The 27065-nt window shown below is 36.3% G+C and overlaps 1 protein-coding gene across 3 annotated transcripts in view; it reads right to left on the reverse strand.

The window, feature by feature from the left end:
• Positions 1–27065, reverse strand: part of GABRA4 (gamma-aminobutyric acid type A receptor subunit alpha4) — an 80443-nt gene that overhangs the window by 35636 nt on the left and 17742 nt on the right. For 2 of the 3 annotated variants that reach the window (XR_005649120.1, XM_039845129.1), the window contains exons 6-8: positions 18233–18376; positions 16686–16838; positions 10342–10601 (exon numbers count right to left, since the gene is read on the reverse strand). Coding sequence is in view for 2 of the 3 variants with exons in the window: in XM_039845129.1 (XP_039701063.1) it covers positions 10342–10601; positions 16686–16838; positions 18233–18376 (557 nt within the window). In the remaining variant the exon portion in view is untranslated. The remainder of the gene's footprint in view (positions 1–10341; positions 10602–16685; positions 16839–18232; positions 18377–27065) is intronic. The other variant, XM_039845130.1, reaches the window with a different exon arrangement.

The following is a 27065-nucleotide window of genomic DNA, read 5'->3' on the forward strand; positions in this document are numbered from 1 at the left end:
ACATTATATTTAATGGTGAAAAACTAAAAACCTTCCCTATAACATCAGGAAGAGGCAAGGGTATCCACTATCACCACTGTTATTCAATATAAGTTTGGAGGTCTTAGCAAGTACAATCAGGCAAGAGAAAGATATAAAAGTCATCCAAATAGAAAACGAAGAAGTCAAACTCTCATTATTTGCAGATGACATGATTCTCCATATAGAAAACCCTAAAGACTCCACAGAAACACTACTAGAAACAATAAGTAAATACAGTAAAGTTTCTGCATATAAAATCAGCGTTCAAAGATTCATAGCTTTCCTATACTCTAATAATGAAGTGTCAGAAAAAGAAGTGGAAAAAATAATTCCTTTTGCAATTGCACCAAAAAGAATAAAATACCTAGGAATAAATTTAATGAAACAAGTGAAGGACCTATATAATGAAAACCATAAGACCCTATTAAAAGAAATCAAAGAAGATACAAAGAAATGGAAAGACAGTCCGTGTTCTTGGATTGGAAGAACCTACATAGTTAAAATGACCATATTACCTAAAGCATTATACAGATTTCATACAATCTCCATCAAAATCTCATCAGCATTTTTTAGAGAAATAGAACAAAAAGCATCAGATTTGTATGGAAGCACAAAAGACCCCGAACCGCCAAAGCCATACTGAGAAAAAAGAATGAGGCTGGAGACATATACAAATTATACTACAAAGCAACAGTAATCAAAACGGCATGGCACTGGCAGCAAAACAGACATATGGACTAGTGGAATAGAATCGAGAGGTCAGAAGTAAACTCATATTTATATGGGCAAATAATTTTCAACAAAAAAGCCAAAAACATACAGTGAAGAAAGGAAAGCCCCTTCAATAAATGGTGCTGGTAAAACGGGAAAGCCATCTGCAAAAGAATGAAATTAGATTGTTGTCTATCATCACACACCAAAATTAACTCAAAATGGATTATGTATCTAAATATAAGACCTGAAACAATAAGATGCATAGATGAAAACATAGGAGCTAAACTCAAGGACCTTGGACTTAAAGAGGATTTTATGAATTTGACCTCAAAGGCAAGGGAAGTAAAAGCAAAAATAAATGAATGAGACTACATCAAACTAAAAAGCTTCTGCTTAGCAAAAGAAACCATCAACAAGATAAAGAGACAACCATCTGAATGAGAAAATATATTTGCAAGCGATGACTCTGATAAGGGCCTACTATCTAAAATATACAAAGAACTCATACGACTTAATAACAACAAAGAAACAAACAATCCAATCAAAAAATGGGCAGAGGACCTGAACAGACACTTCTCCCTAGAAGACATACAAATGGCCAACAACTATAGGAAAAGATGCTCAACATCACTAGCTATTAGAGAAATGCAAATCAAAACCACAATAAGATACTATCTCACAGCTGTTAGAATAGCTATAATCAACAGGATAAGTAATAACAAATGCTGGAGAGAATGCGGAGACAAAGGATCCCTCGTGCACTGCTGATGAAACTGAAAATTGGTAAAGCCACTATGGAAAACAGTATGGAGGTTCCTCAAAAAACTAAGAATTGATCTAGTATACTATCCAGCAATCCCTCTAGTAGGTATTTACTCCAAAGACTTGAAAACCCATATCAGAAAAGATATTTGCACACCGATGTTCATAGTAGCAGTATTCACAGTGGCCAGGACCTGGAAGCAACCAAAGTGTCCTACGATAGATGATTGGCTAAAGAAGTTGTGGTACATATATACTGTGGAATATTACTCAGCCATAAGAAGAGATGAAATACTGCCATTTGCGACAACGTGGATGGACCTTGAGATGATCATGCTAAGCGAAATAAGCCAGACAGAAAAAGTTGAAAATTACATGATATCACTTATATGTGGGATATAAACCTAAAAGCAACAAATGAGCAGGACAAACAAACAGAGACTCTTGGACATGAACAATAGAGTAGTGGTTACCAGAGGATTATAGAGTAGTGGTTACTAGTGGGGTGAGGGAAGAGGAGGAAGTAAACAGGGTAAAGGGGGTCAAATTTATGGGGTAAGGGGGAGAGTGAGGAGGGTAAAGGGATCAAATATATGGTAGCTGAAGAAACTGGACTTTGGGTGGTAAACACACAATAGAATGTATAGATGTCAAATTATAATATATACCTGAAAATTATATAATTGTATTAACTAATGTTACCTCAATAAGCTTACTAAAGAATGAATAAACAAACAAACAAGCAAACAAATAAATAAATAAATATATTTTTAAAGAACCATTCTCCTTCTAATAAATTTCAGGTAAGATAAGCACATCTTAAAGAGTATTAAGCATGCCGGCATTAGTTATAGAGAGTGGATGAGTTTGTGGTGACATAGATTTTTAACTTAGAAGGGAATTCAGATATAATCTTGCCTAACTTCATCATCTAACAGATAAAGAAATGCAAACCCCAAAATTGGGTAATATGATTGAATCTACACTAGAGAAGGAGAGTTGAGACAAAATCCCTTTATGCCTCCTGCTTGTTTTCTCTAGGCAAGAAGCAGTACCATGAATCTGAAAATGTCCAAAATACTTCACCAAGTCTCATTTTCCTCAACCACAAAGTTATGTGTATAGCAACAAAACAACTCATCCTGGGTATGTATATGTATACATATATGCATATAAAATACCTCATATGTATATATGTATAAAGTAACTACTTTAAATATATATATATACATATATATGGCATATAGCAGACAATAAATAACAATGATGATGATGATGCAACATGCTACCTCTCCAAAATCTATATACTGTATAAATATTGTACAGTTTATTCCTCTGCCATAATATTTGTAAAGAGATAATACATGAAAATAAACAAATTTATTAATAATTTGTGTCTATAACACTCATAGACACACATTCCCTACACTATATTATATTAGATTTACAAGATGCCTTACTCCTTTCTTGAACACTAGCTAATATATCTAGCTTTCCTAATGTAGCATTAAAATTATGGCGTTTCCCTTCCAGAGAAGGAAATAGCCTGAATTTTCAATCACAATGCTAATGTTGGCATTTTTCTTCCCATGTGATTACCAATAATTACCAAAATACACACAATATTGTTTCAGTAAGCTAATACAATTGATTGTTTCTCCTCCCATTGTCATTTTAAACGATATTCCTTAACTTGTCACTTTTTTCATTTCAAAGAGTAATATGAAATCCCAGCTTAACTCTTTTAGATATAATTTATCATTACCTTCTCTACATCTTCTTCACAGTATTTTGCACATTTACATTATTTAATTATTTGAAATTAATTATTTAATGTCTACTTCCCCACTACTGTCAGATCTACAAAAAGAGTGAGCACAGTATTCCCAGCATACCAACACTTAATAGGTGTTCTATGAATATAATAGGTTCCTAGTATGTAATAGAATAGATAGATCAGTATTTCAGTAGACAGATTTAAGGTAGCAATGAAGATTTGAGAGTAAATTTACACTACCATAAGCATACTTGAATTATTTTAAAATCAACACTCAGCCTATACTTCTATAAACTGAATATAACCACTCACACGATTAATAGCCTGTCTACTTCATGAGACTAATTTCCTAGATTTTGTCTTTGAATCTTCAGTGCCTTTCATGGTGATGAGTATATGGTAGTTGCTTGGTAAACTCTTGTTAAATGACCAGCTGAGATTAGTTCTCATACGTTAGCAACATGATAATTTCTTATGAATCAGGACAAGGTACATAACAAAACTAACAGATAAAAACATGGCTGGAGATAAAATAATTCTGATATTCTTGACACATAAATCACACACTTTAATAATTGTGTGATTAAACAATTACTCATTGCCTAAAGAGCATTATTAACTACAGAACATTCTGTACTGAAAAAGGTATGGGTTTCAAGAGGTACAATTTATTTAAGATTTAAAGAATGTCATTAAACTACTGCCACAAACACACCGAAATGTCAAGTGAACTGACAGTACTGCATCATGTCCTTTTTCAAACTGCCAAGGAAAGAGATTTTTAACTAAGTTAAGATATGAAAGAAATAAGGACAAGTGGAAAAAATGAAAGTTTTTTGCATGCTAGCTTAAACTATTTAAAAAGCAGCATTTCTAAGAGGAGCTTTGAGAATGATTGAAATGAAAATCTGAAACTGACCTAGTTTGTACACCCTGTTAGAACAGAATGAAGCTTATATATTACCAACCGCTGGGAAATCATTGTTTTTAACATTGATATCTTTCACAATCACTGGAATCTGTGCAGATGATATGACTAAAATGACCAAAAGACAGCAAACTATGCTTTCATCATAATGCACAGCTGAACTTGTAGGTTTACTGATGCCCTTTTTCTTTCTTTAACTTTCAAAGCATCTTCCTCACTTCTCTCTCTCTGCTCACTGGCTAAGTCCAACTGCTGACAAGTGAGTCTCAGAATGTTAAGAATGATTATCTGCTGTTCTAGATGCTCACAGTGACCTCGCTCTAGTTCTCTACTTAACATCTGCCTGATGTTAACATTTTCTCCAGTAAAAATATTACATAAAAGACAAATGTTTTTGGAAATTGGTGATAAATATATTGGTTTTTAGAGGCACCACATTTCCTACTGTCTGATTTCTATAGTTAGCTCATTATAATCCCTCGATAAACAACTATGACTATTAAACACTATGCTACCTGCTGTATGAGAAAATAGAATGAAGCCATGATCAGTTTTTTAAAGAGCTCATTATTTAGCTAGGTAAATACAGCAGTTACATGTGAAACAGTTCATGCAAAATATTTCCAGATATTATAAATGATAAATTATATAACATGTACTTTAAATGTTGAAGATACTTAAAGGAATAAAGGATAATAATACTCACAGCTATTACTTACTGGATACTAACCACTCTGCTCTGTACTTTATATGCATGAAGTAATTTACTCCACACTATAAGCTTTTCTGGTCGGTTCTATTATTACCCCCAGTTTGTAGATGTGGATCCTTGAGATCATATCCTTGAGATCTTTGAGATGAGTCAGAATGAAGCAAATATGAAAAATAAGGCTAGAGATTGAAAAAATGGATAGTAAAAAAGGAGATTCCCATGAGTGCTCTTGAATTATGGAATTCAAGGTGTACCTTGAATTATTTATATATTCTGTTTTTATACCATCTTTTTTTCTTAAATACCCTAAGCAGAGCAAATAGTTATTTTATTTTAGAAGCATCCTTGTAAGAATCTATGAATGCTTTAAAATTGAAAAGTCCATGAAGAATAGTTACAGTGAAATAGAAATAGACAAAGAAATTAGGCAGATGGGAAAGGAAAGGTAAGCACTGAAATATGCACTAGTAGTTTGAAAAAAGTCATCATTATCCTAAGATAGGAGAAAATGTCCTACTATGGAAATTTTCACCTATCTAAACTTGGGCTAATTAGCTTCTTAATTAAACATGCTTCATTTCTCTTCTCTATCCTAGTGAATGATGCCACTCATCCATCTAATCCTCCATTTCCCTCAGTCAAAATTGCTAACCAGTTATTAAGGCTTAGGGCTTAAAAGTATAGGGTTTGCTGGTTTGGCTATGCCACTTACCAGATAGATGACTTTGGGAAGATTACTTGATCCCTAATTATTAATATACTTACTGGTTAAAACATGGATAAAAATAGAACATATTTTACAAGATTTTAGAATTAAATTTTATGCACAATATTTATAAAAGTTCTTATTACTGGCACATACAAAGCATTCAGAATATTTTGCTATTGTTATTTATTAACAGAAATGTGAACAAAAGAGTGTGTTGGGCTGATCCACATATATGTATATGTTCATATTCTAACGTCTATTCTTTATAGACATCATAAATTAAATACTACAAAGTACTGTTTAAGAGAATAAGGTCTGCATTCAGACACAGCTGAACTCATTTAAGTATAGGGTTTACCATTTCTTGAATACATCACTTAACAACTGCAAGCTTTAGTTCTTCATCTACAAAATAGTTATTGTGAGCTTGAAATAAAGTAACACATGTAAAACATATAACATAGTACCTAATACAATTTAAGAGCTCAAGTAATGTTAGTTATTATATCATTGAATTTTTTCACAAAATCCAATAATATGTATACATTAATACATACTTTCTGACTGAACAAGGACTATAGAATATATTTTCAAATAATTTTTAAATCATATTTTTATTAAGAAATGTTCTTTTCATTTTATAGTTATTTATTTTCCAAAACATCCTATTAGTCCAAATCATCTGCATCAGTGAGAGACTGGGTACTCTAAGAAGTAGCAAGGGTATGGAAGGATAGAACCACAAGAATGGGGCTCAACTCAAACATTGGAAGGATAGCGTCAAAAGCAGAATCAAGGAAATGCTGAGCCAAAACAGAACAACTGTGTTGCCTCCTGAGATGCCCAAAGACATACTCAAGCTGCCCATAGCTGCTCTTACAGTCTTCTAATCAGCACTTTCTTCTTGCTTAATGAATATTGCATAAAACATAAGCTTTCCAATTCCCAAAGAATAGAAACTTCTGCCAGGCCATTAACAGTCCATAGGTCACATATGGTAACAATGAACCAAACCGCTAGTGAGCTCATTAAAAGGACTGTCGAATTACCAAATGTCCTGTAGACTCTGACAGCAATTCCAGAGGAGTTTAAACACATTTTAAACAAAGCCAGTATTAACTGAATAAGCAAATAGCCACAGAAGTTGGAATGCATATTTGAAAAAGCAAATTTCACCTGCTTGATTAAAATCTCTACTGAAACTCCAAACCCTATAAGATTTTTATAATATTTCTTTCCAGTAACATGTTTTAAAATTTTGCTCTTGGCCCCGAAAAAGCCTTGCTTCTCCAATTCTTTCCTGTCCTTCAAGTTCTTGGAAACAACCATATTGCAATTCGGCTTTCTATTGCATCGACAAATAAAACTTACACTTTTGGGCATTTAAAAAAATGTTTTGCTCTTAACACACTATTTCCCCTTCTTGATTTCCTTCAATGACAACTGACACTTCAAAGCCAACTGTGCTTTGGCAGCAATCTGGAATCAGGAGGAAGGGTAGGCCAACCCATTAATCATCATCTTTAGAAGACAGACATTTTTCAAGTAAACTGCTGTGGAGATCTAAGTTATTACACATACATAGTTACACATTGTAGAGGACATAAAGCATACAATGTGTATTTTGACAACATTTATTATAAAGTTCCTTGCCAACCCTTAAATGCTGTGACTCTATGCCCTTCACAAACAAATTTCATCTTCTTGATCTTGATTATGCCATTCGCGCACAGCATGTGGCCCATGCTGCCAGCAGGAGTTACTGAATCACAGTGGACTTAACCAATTGGATGTGTTCAATCAAGCATTTGCCAGTGATGACAATTGCTGTAGTCATTAAGAGATATGTATCAAGGAGCAAATAGATTACTGGTTTTCTTCTCACCTTTGGAAATTCTTCAGAATAGTGTTATTCTGATTAAATGGTACTTTCAAGTATATATATTATTCCACTGTAACACAAGTGCAAGGAGTCTCATCACTTTGCAAAAATGAAAAAGAGAACTATAGCAACTCACTATAAACAGAAAATATGTCTCTATATCCAAATCTTTGAGCAGTCCTGGGTCTGGTGGGAGTTAAGAGCTACATGGAAGAGTCAATATATTTTATAATTTCAAAATTATTTAAAAATTATAAATAGAAATATCTTCTTTTAAAACGTAAAGTTAACCACTAGTGATATAAAACTATTATGTAGAGCTTCCAAGTTATATGAGAAAAGAAAGACTAATGAAAATTTAGCAATCAAAATGTATTACAAAACTTAATATTAAAAATAATATTTTAAAATATTTAATCAGACCAAAGAGAATTAAAGGAAAAAGCATTATATAGGACCATAAAATGGTTATTTTATGAGTAAATGCATGGACTAATGTGGAAATGGAGCAGTTATAGATCTTTGCATGTTGACTATCATAGCATCAAAGTATATAAAACAAAAATAGTTAAAATGCAAACAAATTAACACAATGTTATAAAATTAGTGAGAAAATTTTTCATATCATTTTTGGCATTTGAAAGATTGAGAAGAGGTGACTGATTAAGAGGGTGAAATAATAATGTTTTAAGTGAAATTGATTTAAAAACTAAAAATCAACTTCTTTTGAATTGCCATTAAATATTTGTAAGATTTCAGCAACTTGAGGCTAATGAAAATGTCAATAATGTTTAAATCTGTACAGGTAACATTTCTGAACACGATGTGATACAACTAAAAATAAACAGTGGAGCTAAGTAAACAAACAAAATCCCATTTGAAATTTTAGTATTATCTTTCAAATAATTCTTAGCTTATAGAGAAAAATAGCAATAAAACTGAAGAATATTTAGCAAATAATTATGATAATATCATATATCAAAAGTCATGAGTTATAGCCAAAGCTATATGCAAAGGAAATCTTATTGTAATAAAGGAAGCTTTAGTATTAGATAAGAAGCTGTGAAAATAAATTAGTAAGAATTAAACTCAACAAGATAGAAAAAGAGTAAAACATTAACCTGCAAAAGGCGGAATTAAAATAAATTATGAATAATTAATTTAAAAACAAGCAGTGAATAAATTCATATATCCAAGACTTGATAAATGTTTTTAAAAGAACAGTAAATAGAATTATTCTTCCAAGAGGTCTAACACAACAAAGCAAAGAAAATAAAAAATTTAAAAAAAAACAGTAAAAGGCAGAGAGGCCTTCCTATGGGGAATGAGAAAGAGAAATAAACTACAGATAATCAGGTTTTTATTTTTTTACTGAAAATGGTATACAAAATTTATACTAATAAGTCTGAAAATCTTGATGAAATGATTTCCTTTAGAGAAAAATGTAAACTGTTCCAATTTATTTAGTGGAAAAACGACAATTTTTCTACCTATTCAATGCCATTCTAGGAGAATCAGTTCCCAGAGCCATGTAGGTACAGAGCTAAAAATGGTAGAACCCTAAACAGTTAATCCCTGATAGTGCGAACACCTAACCTAATCTCTGGGAGGACTTTCCTGACCACCTATATTCTGAATGGAATCCGTCCTTCTCACAGTGCTCCAGAACTTCCTATATCCTTTGGCGCTTCAGCACTATCATAGCACTATCACTATCTAACATGCCAAGAATTTTACTTTGTATGTTTTAAAAACCGTCTGTCTCCTTTTTCGTGTCCTACATACCTAAATGAAAGCTCCACAGAGTAGGTTTTGTCAGGTTAGGGGTGGGATGTATATTCTTGATTCTCAGATCACAAAAAGGGTCTGGCACATAGTTGGCATTAAATGTCTATTTTTTAAATGAATGAAACAAAGAAAGAAAAATGAATGAGTAAAAGACTGAATTATTACCTATAGAGAATAAAGTTGATCATTGTATACACTTTGATTTGAGCACATGCAGACAAAAGGAATTTTAGACTGCCTTTTGTGGTAACTACAATAAAGTGTATAAGTGACCACAGACACAGTTGATCCAAGAAGAGAGCTGAGTAGAATGAAAGTAAAAGAGAGAGCAGAAAATCTGAGGAGGAGGAGGAGGAGGAGGGGGAAGAAGAGAAGGAGAAGGAGCTGCCTGTTTCCTTTCTTGTTTTCATAACTATCTTGCTATTTTTATATAACTAGAGGCCATAAGGAAAATGTCACATGTATTTATTTTTTTAATCACAGAATCACTAAATGCCCAGTGTAAATTACAGTAGCTCTTATTAGGCTTCCACATTCTTTTAGATTGTCCCTTTAGAACAAGAACTCTCAATCTTAGATGTATATCAACTACAACTATGGATCTTCTTGTTTATTGTTTTATCTTCTTCTTTAATACAAGGACACAGGTCCCACCCAACCCCATGGGATAGTTCCAATGTGGGGCCATGTTAAGAATAGCTGCTTTACTTTGTTAAACAAACTCTACTAAAATGCTTTTCCAAACTACTCAAAGATATCCACAAGTTTTTCCTAATAGTAAGATTTTATGCCTTTCTGTCAAAAATATTTAAATCTGAAAAGAACTTTCAAACAACCAGTTCCATCTGGCTCATCCAGAGCTGTTTAATTTTTAAGCCATTACTCACAGTTTTAGAGTTTAAATTTATGATTATCCTTTCATATTTTTCTGATTTTTAAATGACTTACAAATTTTCATCGAGATATTCAAGTTCTCAATTTTTCCCCTGGCAAAGTAAATTTGATCAAGAAACTGAAATCTTAAATTGAAGGAGATTAAGTCAAATACCTGCAGAGGTGCTTCATGATGTTTTTCTCTCAGCATGGGGGCAGCCGGAATTTCCTGGACAGCTTTTGATGTCTTCCTTTTGGCTTTTTGCATTTGAATATTGGTAAAATAGTTGACAGCAGCAAACTCAATAAGGGCCGAAAATACAAAAGCAAAGCAGACAGCTATGAACCAATCCATGGCTGTAGCATAGGACACTTTGGGCAAAGAATGCCGCGCACTGATGCTCAGCGTAGTCATGGTGAGGACTGTGGTTATTCCTTCAAAGCAAAAGGACAGAGACAGAACACTTGACCATTACTTCTATGCAAAACAAATAAACACACAAAAAGTCCTAAGGATTTGGTGGGGTAGAGGTAAGAAAGTTGATAATAACTCAACCCAAACATTTTTGATAGAAGATTCTAATCCTAGTGGTTCAGTGAAATTAACATAGGCCTTGGAGTGGGACAGATATGGTTCAAATCCTGGCTCTTCTATTATTGACTCAGTGTACCTTGGATTAAGTTATGAAAACTCACTGGGCTTTGACACCTGTTGGGTTTGCAGTAAAGATTAAAAGTATGTTGGGCACCTAGCATATATATGTTGGGTGGATATTAGTATCTGAGCTGATATATCTGAGGAACTCAACACACATGCCTAACAGAAAGTTCTACTCATTGAAGCACTGATTCTCAACCAGAAGTCGGAAGTTGGTAGCATTGAAAATTGGAGCATCAGAATTTCTGGGGTAGACATGGCCTATGGCTCTTAAGAATCACTACCATAAAAAGCATAAATTATAGATACTTAAAATCTTTAACTAAATATTACCTATTGAATTAAAATAACAAATTTACTAGTTTTGAAAGACCTTAATTTATATCAAATAATAAATGTGTATTCCCAGAAAAAATATATTTCTAGAACAATTTGGCTTTAAAAATATAGACATCTACCACCCATCAATTTATGGTTGAGAGGAAAGTATTTAAAACAAGAATAGAGGTACTTCTCTTCAATCAATAGGCTTCTGAATCATATCACTTCCAGGAAAACCTTCTCCTCAGCCTGGAAAAAGGTTAGTTCCCATTCTCAATGGAAAAATTCCACTTGTCACTGGAACTATAGAGACATGAATTATTTAAGGATGCTAATATTTGTATAGTTGCTCCTTTCTGCATCTTTACCTATCCGTATACCTAATCCATGTTATCTAGTCAAGCTTAGAAATTTCTATGGAGATTTGCTATATCCATTTAAACTTATTCTATATAATGCCTAGAAGAGCTCCTAAACTGACACACCCAGGTGTTTGGGGATGATGATGATGATGATGATGACAACAATGATGAAGGCATCTAAACTATATATTCTAATCCATGCCAAATCCTAGCTGAAAGCCAAACAATACATGTTAACCTGAAGAGATAGCCTCATGTAACAACAAAGCAACAGTAATATTTTGATTTAGAGAGAAGTCTTATTGTCTCCTCACCTCAGCATTTAATTATATTCTACCTTGTATTGTATCATAATTGCTCCGTTATGTAAACCTTGTTTCTACAACTTGATTGGTTGGGTGTTGCCTCCGTAAGGGCAGACATGTCTAACATTGCTTCAGGGTTTACCTTAATATATCACATAGTGCCAGGCACATGATAAATGCACAGTAAATAAAAACTCATTTTTTTCAGCTCCTCATCATTTTCTCTCCAGTCCCTTCTGAATTGCCAGTGTTTTAGAGCATGAAAAATTAGAGCAATTGTGTAGTGTATGAGCTATAGATCTTTAAAAAACATTCCATAAACTATACAGAGAAATATAAGAATGTGGTTGTATTCTCTTTTTAAAAAAGTTTGATATTTTTAGCATTTTATTAGTAAAAATAGGTTTTAAAATGTGTTCACTTGGTCAAATATATAGATACCTAAATATATATGAAAGTGCAATACTGTAAATTTATTGGACTTCATGTCAGAAAAAGACCTTATAAATTTAAGTCCTCCATTTTAAATCTCAGAAAAATGTCATCATTTCCATGCTGGTTGTGAGATATAGTGAATAAACCCTAAATTAATTTTGAAAAATTTCAGCTACAAAGTTTTAATATAAATAGGTTTTTGTTATTATTCATAATAATTTAAGTTTAATGGCCTGTTAAGTATTCAAAAATGTTCTACAACCTTCTTAGGTATATTTCCTCTAATATCATAGGAATTATGCTGAAAAGACTTGAAAATAAAATATGAACAGTCTAAATAAGAATACTACTCAGAATTCAGAAAATTCTACAGAGACCATAATAATGTGATAACCAAAAATGATACTCAGACTCAACTATAATCAACTTAAGATTCCTCAAGCTGCTTTGAACATTTTTTGGTAAGAGAACGACTTATCCTAAGGACCAGAAGTAGTGTTCTTCATCTTCTCCTATTATCGTATAAAGAAATTTCCTTATTAATGTCGAGTAAGCAAAATATTAATACAATTATTGAGCATGAACCCAAATATTATTTTCTGATTATTAAAAGGGTAGATCACCAGGGACATGAAGATATTCAATGATGCTATGTACATAGTGCAAAAAAATGTTGCCTATGTGACCAGTTTCCATTTCTCTTTCATTGTTTTGAATCAACTTGATTTTAAAGTTTGTATAGCAGCCCTCCAGATATTATGGTTCATATTTTATGACTGTCCACAAAATTAGGAAAGTAACTGTCATGAACAATTAGCTAAGAGTTTAAAGTGGCCATAACTTTAGACATTAAAAAGTTATGGCTTCTTGGAGTTAAAATTTAAAGAACTCTTAGCACGACAGGGATGTGCTTATTTCACTAGCTTTAGGTGGAGCATTTGGTTAAATAAATACCAACATATCAAACAGATGCCAACCCTTCAGATAAGAAGTCATGCTTTCTCTGCATCTAGGAAGACAGTGCATATGTTGTAAATGGTTTAGCTGGCATCCACCCCTGAAAACATTTCAATAACCATAAAATATTTTTGACATGTTTAAGGAGAGATGTCAGTCCCTGTTTTTAGGATGCTGATTATGTACCATATTAGTTGGCCCAAGAGCTGGGAGAGGAAATGTAATAGTAGGCTAAAACTGCACACAAGAGTAAAATTTTGGCTGCCCACTCCTAGAAAATGAACCAGTAATGATTTAGATGTGCCAGCTGGCATTTACTCAGGTTTAATGTTTTACTATACTGGAATAATTAGAAACTTAGAGGCATAAAACTTTGGAGATAGAGGGTCTTTGGGGAGAATTTAGCTCTTTACTTCTCATGTTTACACTTTTTTTGAGGGGGTTTTGTTTTTTTATAATCTCTAGTAAATACCTAAGTAAAAAAGAAAATGAGAATTAAGAAAGATAAATACTAGCCTAGAATTAAATTTTTACCTTAATCTCATATGAAATAGATTGCTAAGTCCCCTCAAATACTTAAAACTTAGGTGCCTTAGGAAAATACTATCTAGAGCTTCACTGAAGTTTAATTATTACCATTTTGACATACCTTAGGCCTTTGAAGACTTAATTATTGGGCATAATTTACCTGGTCAATCAAAACCAACAATTCGGTACATGAACACATGACAGAGGCAAATGTTACATTTCAAATGGAAAATGCTATCCACAAAGTGTCTTTAGACATATACATACAACCTTACTCAGCAGCTCTGGAGTTTTCCACAAGACCCCACACCATACCCTCTGTGAAGGCAGAATGGCAGAGTAGAAATGGCAGAGTTCCCAAAGTTAGATAGAAACTGTTTTCGATCATCACTTTTAAGTATGTGACTTTATACAAGTTCTTTAATCACTCTGGGTCATTTTCCTTACCCATAAATATTAATAAGCCCTGCCTCACTGAATTATTGTGAAAATTAAATAAGATGATCCCTATCAGCATATGGCAAATCTTATCATCATTATTAGTGGTGTTACTAGTATCCTTACTATATGCTACTTAATTTCCTTACAGTTTCTTATCTGGATAGGAAATGTTGGATAGGTACAGCCGTAATAAATGCTATCCCTCTCCACAGCACTGGACGTTTCTATTATTTGGGGACATGTGAGACAGAAGAGCGGCTACAAGTTTGTAGTCAATCAAGAAAGTCTTCAAAGCTTATCAAGCAATCACAATAACAATAAAATATAGAGAACTTATACATTACGGTATCAAGTAGTGATTCTCAAATGAGGGAGATGGCAGCTTGAACACCATAATAATAAATGACACTTAAAAAGTATTTTCTGTGTGGTAGGTATTGTTCCAAGTGCTTTATCCAAATTAACTCATTTAATCCTCAGGGCAACCCTGGGAATTTCGTCCTGTTCTAATACATGAGGAAACAGGCAAAAGAAACTCACTGAGGGTTCACAGCTAAAAAGTGGTAGACACAGGGTTATAACGTAAGCTGCCTGGCTCCAAAGTCTGCCCTATGACTCTGTCACCTCTTCATTAGAGGCACCAATAATAATTCCATATTTTCTGTTTTAGAAGTTCTGTAGGACCATAGAGAAAAGATGATAATATGTATACAGGTGATTTCATTTTCAGCGATGATAGTTTCTGAAATGTTAATGTCATTTATACTAAGGACTGTGATCTGGTACTCTGCCTCAACAGATGCTTTCTGCCCAGTCAGGCTGCTTCTAAACATGGTATGTAAAGACTCAAGCTTAGTGTGAGCACTAAATGAGATAACGAGCATAAAGAACTTAGCAGTGTGCCTGGTATTATACAATAGAATGGTGTTTTCTTAAAAACAATTAAAAATCGAGGAAATCAAGTTAGAACAAAATAAATCTCCCCTGCATAAGAGAAGTATGAGAGAGAGTCAACGACATGTCCTAAGTGCTCCATGTACCCTGTAATGAGTTGCTGGACATAAAGCCAAACTCTCACTAGTCTATGAAGAAAAGATATATATTATCGCAATTTTGTGAATGGTGAAAATACATGGCAGATTCTGGTTTTATTTTATTTTTATTTTTCAATTTTCATTTTTTTTATTTTTTTAATTTATTTTATTTTTAAAAATTTACTTATTTATTTTTTTAATTGAAGAAATTATTTAAAATTCTGGTTTTAAATCCCAATCTATTGTAGTCCAAAACAGATTTGTTGTTTTCTCTCTTTCACAACTATTTTTAAAAGTTAAAATGTATTCAATACTTGCAATGTGCAGTTATTTTTTTAATTGAACGCTCACAACTCTGTGAAGTAGTTTATACCATTGTACATGCTCACTGCCTTCCTGAGGTCGCATCCTGCTCCCAGCATTGACCCTTTGTAAGTTTCCCCAGTAGGATTCCAATACCTTCTCTAAGATTAAATGGGGGAGGGGGATCTATGGAAAATATCCCCACATTTAAGTCCACTGAAGACACTAAGATACCCTTATCATCAGTTCTCTAAGAGGGAGGTGGGATGAGAAGCTCATGTTCCTCCCTGTTCCTTCTCCCCAGCATCCCTTCAGCTCACGTGATAAAAGCAATTATACCACGGCTTTAACCCTAACCAAGTAGAAAAAAGCAGAGGGAGACTGACATCTCCTGTGAGGACTGTACCTCCATTCCAGAGCAATTCTGATCATTTTCCTTCTTATCCCACTACAGAATGCTTTTGCTACTCACAATCAACATAAAAAGAATAGAGAAATATATTAAATTAAATAAAGATCATTATAACTAATTTTTTATTTAAAAGCAGGTCTGACGTGTAAAAGACTTGCCAAACAGTTATAAAAATTTAAAACTCATGTATTCTGGATTTTTATAGTTTAAATGTGGTATGTAGAAAGGCAATATAAAAACAAAAAGAAAAAATATGCTGTGCTCAGAAAAGAAATGTAGATAGAATGTAACAATGAGCTAATAAATTAAGCATATAATACCTTCCAACTAAATGCATTTAAACCATTGCATTTTGCTCCTCTTCAATAAAAGGCAAATTATTCTAAGGCTTTCATATTCGTTCAGCCATGACTTTTATTTGTTTTATTTTAAGCTCCCAGTGCATTTCATTTTAATGTTTAGATATGATTTTAATTCAATTACACAGTATTAAGCTAGGAGCTCCAGATTCATGCTTGCTCTTTACCTGCCTGGTTGCAATAAGAGAAAACTGACAGGGCCCCAAAGGAAGGGTGAACAGCCCAACCCTTATCTCTTGGTATTGGCTAGGTAAAAATGAAACTTTATATGATTCTTTACTCAGTATACCCTAATATATTACTGTTTAATATATTCTTAGAAATAATATCTAAGAGCTATTCTCATGAAATCATGAACAGAATGTAATATGAATAAAAATACCCAAGAAATGAATTGCAATTACCAAATACGGTCCTAGCTGGAACTGATTCTTTATTTATCCAGAATGAGACTTGCGAAAGAATCACTGTCATAATGCATGGGATGTACGTCTGAATCATAAAATAACCCATCTTCCGTCTGAGGTGGAAGTAAACCGTCATAACAATGTATTCACCTACAAATAAAGCATGAGGAAATGTGTTATTGTGCAGCCAATTTTTCCGGTGGCTTCATAATCATATTTCAGATTAACAAAAATCATTCTAGGCAAAGAAATTATGTGTTGTGCATAGAAAACAAGCATGGAGAACTATGTAGTTTCTAACTAGGGGGAAAATGATATTGAATATCATTACACAGAAATATACTTTTGTTCTATGTAGCGATTAAGCAATTTAATAAATTAAGCCCTAACTTTAAAAATATTCTTTTAGTGCTTTCTATTTTAAAGGTCTAGTACTGTGAAAGAAGTTAACATCTTTTGAGAAAAAAATTTAAACCTAACTTTTATAGAAAATCTCTAGGAAAATGTAAATACACATGCACAAAGCTTAATTTTAGAAATAATTGAAATACACAGATAAACATTATATATACAATATGCATAAGGAGACTTACTTACTGCCTTAGTTTTAGGAAAGAGCTATATTTCTAAATGTTATATAATATGAAGAAAAATAAAAAGGGACATGTATAACATTCAGCAGTATATAACATCTCTGAGTTCAAGCATGTTATATTGGCATTTAGAGAAAAACTAATAAGCTAATAAGCAAAATGAACCATAAGATTTTTGGTAGTTGCTGATAAATGTTTTTAATGTTATATCTGAAAGGAACATATTAAGAGAGTTACTTAGGAAGCAGTAGCCTTATTCTCATTCTATGAAGCCCAAGATTCAGAAGCCTCAAATCCTACTTGTTTCAAACTTACTTGCAGGCTAGAAAATGAATGTTTTAAAAAAACATATTTTTCCTGGAGATATGTTTATGTAATGAATAGTTTTAGAACAGCCAATCTTTCTCATTAAATGTGATCAAAACTATATCCTACAATTCTTTCATTCACATTCCAAAAGCAAATGCAGACCAAAAACGTCAATAATAAGCATCCATCTACTCATGTGACAGCTTTAGTCTATACTCTTAATATATTAAGCTTTATATTTTGTTTTTATTTTGAAAAGAGGGGGAGGGTGGCACCACAAAATTGAAAGAAAAAGATTTAGGGAAAGCATCGAAAAAAAAGGGGGAAATCCAGTGTCTAAAAATCAGTGGTCAGACTTCCTATCTAAGAATTCTGTTAAAAAATAATTTTAATATATTTGATTACAGATTTTGGTTTCTGAATAAGAAAACCAACTCGCATCTCATCAACTCAGATTTATTTTAAACTAAAATAAGATTATAAATACAAATTTAAAAATCCTGAACCTTGATTTACGCATCAACTCTATTTCTGGAATCCTTTCGTTATCCCCTGAAAGCACTAGATATTCCATGAAAAAGCTATGACAAGACAATCGTGAATGCCAACTAGCATATTGACTTTAATCGTTAAACATCTCACCCGTGATGGATTTGATAGTTTCACTTGATACAGTTTGCCCAACCAAGTCATACTGAACTAAGCTGGAGGATTCCTTTGGAACTTCTACTGATTTCTCAGGACCTTTTGTCCAGGTATAAATCATCTCACTCTTCGGATAAGCATCTGAATAAGAGCACAGAATGTGGTTAGAGTCAGTGCTCCTTTTGGCCAGCATTGATGGTCAACACTTAAGAATATTACACATGTTCAAGAAAGATGAAATAAATGAAAACGATTATAATTTATTTAAGCATGCTTAAGAGTTAGAGAACTGTAGACATTAAATAAACAGCCCTATATATTTCTTGTTTTTATGCCAAAGAATTAGAGGAGGAAAGACTAAAGCTAAAGTAACTAAAATGCTATAAATATGCATTAATGCATTGCCTATGTTTCCATACAAAGAATAAGCAGTAGAAAAGCAAAAATGATAACCCTCCCCCTCCAAAAGCACTGTCAAACTGCAGGGGCAGGATAGTTGGCCTAGGGAAGACCCCTACCCAAACCCTTCCCTGCCCTGCTACTGGCCCCGCCCGCCCATGGCCCTGCCCCAAGATGAGCTCTGTATTTCTCCTCAGTCCCTTGCTCTCCTTTGCCCTCTCCCTGAAGCTCTGGAATTTCTTCTCCCTTGTCCCTTACTCAGCCCTCTCCCTGTTTTGATTTCGAGTGTGAGACCCCAGCATGAGAAACAAGCCAAGGCCTGGAGACAAGATAGATGACTTTGAGCCACCTCCTCCCCTGCAGGTGGCAAGGGAAATAGGCCAGATATCCTGTGACAAGAAAACAAAAGCTCTTAATCGAGACAGCTCAGTGTAGATTCTCTCTCTGAGATGCTAGCACTTTCCTCTGAGGTGTGTACTTTAACTTTAATAAAACCTGCATTTTCCTGCTTGCTGTTTGTCCTGTTCTTGAATTCTTTCCCCTGACCTAAGATAAGAACCTGCTCCCTGGGGCTCCAGGGTCGGGTCCCTCTTTGGACTCCCACCAGGTCGAGCTCTCCCGTAATGTTTCCATTTTAATTCACTTCCAGCCTTGACCAGTATTGACTTCTTTCATCCTAATGCAACACTGCCAATTAGAAACATACCAAATGCTGCCTGTGTTAATACAGCAACAAAAACAAAAATAAATGCTACTGTTGGGAGAGTTCTCCAGGGGTAACCTAATCTAGACTCTGCGTTTGGGCAATATCCATATTGTTTGGGGAATCATGCTGCAGTGAAGACTGGTTATGCAATATGTAAAGCCCCGCAGGGAATGTGATCATACAAGCAGTTCCACTACCTTTAAACTCTTACGATCAGGACATTTTCCCTTCCACCTTCTACACATCCTTCCCAGCAGTAATTTAAACTCATTTTCAATTATTTGGTGTTCAACGCAAATGGAGACCAGTTGCTTGCTTACCAGTTTACCCAGAGCAGGTAACTTGGCTCACATACAAATAAATTCAAAAGAACCAAGATATATTGTGTACTACCCTCCACAAACCTTCCTAAAATAGCTAGAGCACAGTAAATCCTTGGTGGAATTGTTTAATTCTCTAAAAGGAGTTGGTACCTAAGGAGATTATCTTTACAAACAACTTTGCAAAATAAACAATGAGGTTTACGCTGTCATTTAGCAGTATAAAGTTATGTGTCAGCATTGATCTCCTGAAGTATATTCATGCTTAATCATACACTTAAAGCTCCTGAATACTATGTTACCACTCATGATATTTTAAATCAGGTATCCTTCTCTTGGCTAGCCTACCTTGCAAGAATAAACTTTTTCTTAATGATTCAATATTTGAGGCTGGAGATAGGGCTGGGTAGAGTGGGTGAAGGTGATCAACAGATGTGCCTCTCTTTAATTCTCAATCCCAAAACATCAACTTCCAAGGAGTGATTTCTTTGTTTTGTACAAGTCCTGATTGAACACTATGTTCATGTCACTCTGAAGACTGCTCTCTATGAGAACTAGAGAGGGATGGGTAGGAAAATTAAACCCTTGGATAAGAACTACCTGGGTGAAATTTAAGTCATTACAGCACAAATGGATTTTAAATCTGGCCCCAGTGAGATCACCTTTTCTGTCTATTTATTTTTCTATTTTTATCTTCTCTCATTAAGTCACTGGTCAGAGAGCAAATGGTTCTCTTTAGCTTCAAGTTAGCCCACTGAATATTGTGCTTACTAGAGGTTATAAAAAGAATGGCGACTGCTGATTCTCATTAAGTTAAGCAATGAGCAATGATAACAGCAGGCAGCAGTTTCACAATCAGTGCGACTGAGAATCTGAAGCAATAGTAAAAGCCGGCATCTATTTTTAGTAGATTCTGATTAAATCAAATATTTGAGGCAGACATTAGAGAGGCAATCAAATTTTTCTGGCATCTCAGAGAAGGAGTCTAGGGGAAAGGAATTCCATATTCTTTCTACCAACTCATTTCATCTTTTTGCTTTTGTTGTGTCCAGAATAACCAGACCCAACTTGAGTGCTCTTAACCAGGAGACAGTTTATTAGCCGGCGGCTGTCCTTGCAAAGGAGCAGCCACGAAATACCAAGATACAAAGTTTTTAAGCCCCAAATCCCATTCCTCATTCTGTCTTAAACACAAAGGTCGATCTTTCTCCTATTCACTACCTGTCAACCCACTGGCCAGGTGTGCAAGCGGGGAGTACAGAAGCAGAAAGCTTGTGTTAGAATGTTATGTTCCTATGGGTGATTGCCTATGTTCCCATGGACAATAGCCAGTGTTCCCATGGGCAATGGCCAAACAGTAATTTTCAACTTATATACAATTGATTATTTTTCATGCCACGCAAGCAAGCAAGGTTACACAGGCTAAAATTGGCAGTTAGCGTATGAGCTCATTGTTACAAGTTTCATGATTAACAGAGTGTGGTTAGGGGTTCCAGAAACTAGGCCTAAGTTATGGACTTCCTTTGTCCAGTTTCAGGTTTTAATTATTCTTTAACCCTTTCACATTTCAGCAGGCCATTACATTCCCCACTGGTTTTCTTTAGAATGACTCAATCTTCGAGTCAGAAGTCGGGATTTCTGGCCAATGGGTCGGGGCTGAAGCTCCTAAAATTAAAATCTTTGCCCCAGTTATATTGGATTGGATTAAACTCTTAACCCATTTGATCAAGCATGGCCCAAAGGTCAGTAATAACAGCAGAATTATCAATGGTCCTGCTATAGCCGACAATAACGTGGTTAACCAAGAGTTTCCATTAAACCAAGATTCATACCAGTTGCTTCCTTGTTTTAACTTCTTATTTCTGTCTTTTACTCTTTGTCTAATTAATGCTAAACTATCCCTAATAATTCCAAAATGATTAACATAAAAACAGCAAGTTTCTCCTAGTGCTACACACAAACCTCCTTGCTTAAGAAATAAGAGGTCTAAACCTCTTCTATTCTGCAGTACTACTTCAGCTAAAGAATTAAGAGATGTTTCAAGATGATTAATTGATTTCTCTAGAGTGCTTAAATCGTCATTAATCTGCTTTGTGAGCCAGGCCATACCTTGATTCCCTGTAACCAAAGCAGCAGTCCCAATTGCAGCTGATCCTGCCACTCCTAGGCCAACTAGGAGCGGCACAAGCAGTGGAACTGCTCGCTTACGCCGAGGATAGTTATATCCTCCTTACAAATCCATTGCTTGTCTTCCTTTTTGTCCGCTCATCATATACACCTGAGGTATAACATGAACCAGCACACAAAATCCAGTATTATTTTTCCAATAGTTAAGATTAATATAGGGAGTTAAACCAGTATTACAAGCAAACCAAGTGCCACTAGGGGCCGCTAAATAAGTAGAAGAGGTGCTATTTACTAAAATAGATGATTTACAATTTTCTTTATACCTAGATTTATTAACTCTATAAGTGCTAGTATACACACAAGTTCCCTTTCCTTGTAAATCTCCCAACGTTACAGATGGGTTTTGGGTTCCCCAAGGGCAAATAGTAACATTCGGAGATGTTACATTCCTAATAGCAGTTTGATCTGTGCCAAGGTTAGCAATGACACCAAGTCCTACATAATAAGGTGGGGCAGGGTTCAGACAAAACCAACAATCCTTTGTAGCATTTGAGTTACTGTCATTAGCAAACTTATAAACATTATTCAGCATGGTCAAGACAGATTCAGGAGTATCCCTGGGGGGTCTATAAGGCTGTCTAGGTCTATGTCCTTTGTTGGCACTATTAGTGCTCCTAGTAATTGCTGACTGTGTAGGAGTTAAGGCGTTTAACCCTCCGTCATTAGGCCTAACAGGACCTAGAACTAATGGTGGCATCCTGACAGGCTTTTTCTGTATTGTTATTAACACTCCAGGATCAGTTCCAAAAACATACAACCTTAATCCCCAGGTTTTTCCAATCACCCAAGATGGATCTTCCCAATTTTTGACAGTAAAAATGACAGGATTGCATTTCCCTGCTGTGGCACAGGAAGACTGACTAGGTTGTGTAAGAGTCAGAAAGGGGTCTGTCTGTGTTCTCCTAAGGGGCTATGGTCTCACAACCCCAATGGCCACAATAATATTGGTTTAGCTTATGGCAAGTGCTTTGGCCTTCTCTGGGACACATATATAACTGTACTTGTTGAATACCTCTTTCTTTGTCCTCCCTGCCACAACCATACCAGGGGCCAGATAAAAAATTAGCATCACTTATAAAATTAAATTTCTTTCCTAATATATCACACAAATCCACATGAAATGTAGGCTGGTACATAGTCTGGTTTACTAATATGGGAATGCCTGTTTCTGATTTAATTAATTCCCATTTAGCCTGTTGAGGTTGATGAGGGTTCCCTTTTACATTATTGATAACAATTAACCCAATTATAATTATTCCCACGAGAGTCTTATCTTGAGTGGATCCTCTGTGAGTGTTGCCTTCCATTTCTCTGTCTCCGGGGGAAGTTGAGCTGTCTTAAGGCGGGTATGGTGAATCCAATGTCTTTTTCCTGCAACCTCGACAGCTGTTGGTGTGGTTAGAGTTACTGGAAACGGACCATCCCACCGGGGCTCTAGGCTAGCAGGCTGGATCTTCTTTATCCACACCCAATCGCCTGGATGATGTGGGTGAGGCTGTGATGTCCCCGGAGTCGGTCTAGCAGCTTTAATTAAGCCCTTGACTTGATTTTGGGTTTGTTGCAAGGCCTGTAGAGACTTAAGGAGACTTGTATTATTACTCATTGTAACCTTTTCAATTCCAATTTTAGGGAGTAAAGGGGGATGTCTCCCAAACATTATTTCATAAGGGGAAATTCCCATAATATATGGAGTACACCGGGCCCGTAACAAAGCAAAAGGAAGAAGGCTCACCCAATTCTCCCCAGTTTCCAGCTTAAATTTAGTTAAAGTTTCCTTAAGTGTTCTATTCATCCTTTCTACTTGTCCTGAACTCTGAGGTCTGTAAATACAATGTAATTTCCAATTGATCCCTAATACCTTAGCTAACATTTGACTTGTTTGGGCAATGAATGCCGGGCCGTTGTCGGACCCCAATGATAAGGGCAAGCCAAATCGAGGCACTATTTCTGTAATTAATTTCTTAGCTACTACTTGTGCAGTTTCCTTCTTTGTGGGGAAGGCCTCAGTCCATCCAGAATAGGTGTCAATGAATACCAGAAGATATTTAAATCCAAAAGTGCCAGGAGCAACTTTTGTAAAGTCCACTTCCCAATGCTCTCCAGGAGCTTGTCCTCTTAATCGAGTGCCGATATTTTCCTTTGGGATGGGGCGAGAGTTGACCTGTGCACATATTGGGCATCGTGCACTCACATCCCGAGCCTTTGAGGTTAGTCCAGGAATATAATAGTCTCTTTTAGCAGTTCAATTAACTTAGTTCCTCCAAGATGGGTAGCATTATGCATCTGGCTAATTAAGGTGTTACCGAGCGCAGCAGGGAGGACCGGCCTTCCATCTGGAATCCAAAGCCACCCATGTTTAAACTTCCCGTGCAGTTGCTTCCCCAACTCTATATCTTGGGGGCTATAGTTTGGAGCCTGTACCAAGGGGGGCACAAGAAGGGGACCAATTATGACGTTAGTTCCCGCTGGTTTTCTGGCTACTTCCTTTGCTGTTTTATCTGCCAAGCGGTTTCCTTTTTCTACCGCTCCTTCCCCTTTTTGATGGCCGGGGCAATGGATAATAGCCACTTTCTTAGGTAGCCAGATAGCCTCCAAAAGAGCCAAAATCTGCTCCTTGTTCTTAATTTCTTTTCCCCCTGTTGTCAATAGTCCTCTTTCCTTGTACAGGGCTCCATGTACATGTGCCGTTGCAAAGGCATATCTACTGTCAGTATAGATGTTTACAGTTTTATCCTTTCCCCACCATAAAGCTTGTGTTAGAGCTATAAGTTTAGCCCTCTGTGCCAATGTCCCATGGCTTAGGGCCTGTGCCCATATCACATCCCTGACCGTTACTATGGCTGCCCCGGCATACCTTACTCCGTCGGATACAAAACTGTTTCCATTGGTAAATAATACTGCATCCGGATTAGGCCACGGCTCATCCTTCAAGTCTGGCCGTATTCCAGTTACCTGCTCAAGGTGCTGAACACAGTGATGCAATGGAGCCTGCGGGTCATCATCTGGGAGCAGCGTGGCAGGGTTCAGGGCTGCAGTTTTCAAAAACTGGGTCTGTGGGGGATTAAGCAACAGTACCTGGTACTGAGTAATCCGGGCATTGGAAATCCATCTTTCAGGAGGGCTACGCAGCATGGCTTCAACTGCATGTGGAGCCACAATTTCAATATTTTGGCCCAAGGTCAATTTTAAAGCGTCTTTGGTCAATATAGCAGTAGCAGCTAGTGCTCTCAGGCAACTAGGCCTTCCTCCAGCCACCGGATCTAGTCTCTTTGAGAGATATGCCACTCGTTGCTTAAATAGTGGCTTTTAATTTCTGGAGCAAATCTCTTCCAAGCAAAGGAAAAGGACATTCAGGCATAACTAAAAACGAATGCGTGATGGTTCCCTTTCCCAAGTCAGTAATTTTTGCCTGTGTCCATGGATATGCCTTCCCTTTCCCAGTGGCTCCTTGAATTACAGTCTTTTTTTTGGATAACAGACCAGCAGTTTCTGTTAAAACTGAGTAAGTTGCACCAGTATCAGCTAAAAAGTTCACAGGTTTGCCGCCTACTTGTAAAGTTACCTTGGGCTCTCGGGGGCTCATTAGATAAGAGCCCTGACGTCCTTATTCATCTTCCAAAAGAATGAGGGGCCTTTTTTCTTCTCACCTCCTGGTTGCTCCTTTTCAGGGCACTCATTCTTCCAATGTCCTTTCTTTTTGCAAATAGCACATTGGTCTCTTCCTAGCCTAGGTTTTCTATTTTGGCCTTCTTCGTTGCTAGGTCCCCCTCTATGGTTAGGGTTTTTTTTTTCCAAGGAGGTCGGTTTCCTTGTTGTCCCACAAACATGACCTTTTGCACACCGTCCCTATTGTTAAAGACCTTCTGAGCTATTTCTAATAATTTGGATAAATTTTCTCCCTCAAAACCTTCCAATCTCTGTAACTTCTTTCTAATGTCAGGGGCCGACTGGCTAACAAAGGCCAAATTAATGGCTCTTCTATTGTTGGGGTCCTCCGGGTCAATAGGTGTATATAAGCGGTAAGACTCTAATAGTCTTTCCAAGAATGCTGCAGGTGACTCGTCCTTAGTCTGAATTACTTCACTTACCTTGGACAGATTTATTGGTCTACGTGCGGCAGCCCGGAGTCCCTGTAGCAGAAACTGGCAATACCTTAGGAGAGCCTCCTTACCTTGATCTGTATTTGGATCCCACTGGGGACGTTGAGTCGGAAACACAGCCTGTAACCTGGTTAAGTCTGCTGTGGGCTGCCCATTTGGGTCTGTTACTCCTCTGGCCGCCTCCCGCAAAATTCTTTCCTTTTCTTTGGTAGTGAATAAGACCTGTAAGAGCTGTTGGCAATCATCCCAAGTGGGCTGATGGGTAAAGAAAATAGACTCTAAAAGGGAGGTTAGTCCTTGTGGTTTCTCTGAAAAGGATGGCGTTTGCAATTTCCAATTATATAAATCACTAGTACTGAATGGCGAGTAGATGACAGTAGGCTCACCTCCACCTCCTGGAATCACCTTCAATGGGGCTTGAACAGATACTGGCTCTTTCAGGGAGGTTGAATCAGGAGAAGGTGGCCTACGACCCCTAGAACGGGTTACAGGAGGTTCCGGTCCCTCCGGAGGAGGACGTCTACCCCCATTTCCATTATAGGGTGGCGGATACCAGTCATCCTCCGAGGGAGGTCCCTGCAACACTGGTGGGGGCTTCTTAAAACCCTGGGGTATGGCTGCCATTACAGTAACGGGTGCACGACTGCAACTCTGTAAGTATTTAGGGGCATCAGAAACAACATCAATCCAAACATCAACATAAGGAATTTGGTCGGGATGCCCAGGTTTTCCATAAATCACACTTCGAACCCGGAATGCAGTCTGCATGTTAAATGATCCCTCGGAGGGCCATCCTACTCCGAAGGTCGGCCAATCTAATCGACAAAAGCGCTGCAAATCAAAAGGGGTTACTGAAGCACCATAGGCCCTTGCCCTACGACAAAAATCTTTAAAGTTGTTAAGCATGCACTGTAACGGAGTTAGTTTGCCCTGTGATTGTCCCATAGTTCCACAATAAAGCACACGAAGCAAAACAAAACAAGACAGACACAGACTAACAAACCAGAACAGGACTGAGAAAACTGTCGTCACAGTCTCAGTCGACCGCCGACTTACTTGTCGCGTCCGACGTCCGCACGGTCCCTGGGCCCCCTACCAGAAACTGCCTCAGCACTCCC

The sequence above is a fragment of the Pteropus medius genome, unplaced genomic scaffold, assembly GCF_902729225.1.
Source record: "Pteropus medius unplaced genomic scaffold, Ma_sr-lr_union100, whole genome shotgun sequence".
Lineage (NCBI taxonomy): Eukaryota > Metazoa > Chordata > Mammalia > Chiroptera > Pteropodidae > Pteropus > Pteropus medius.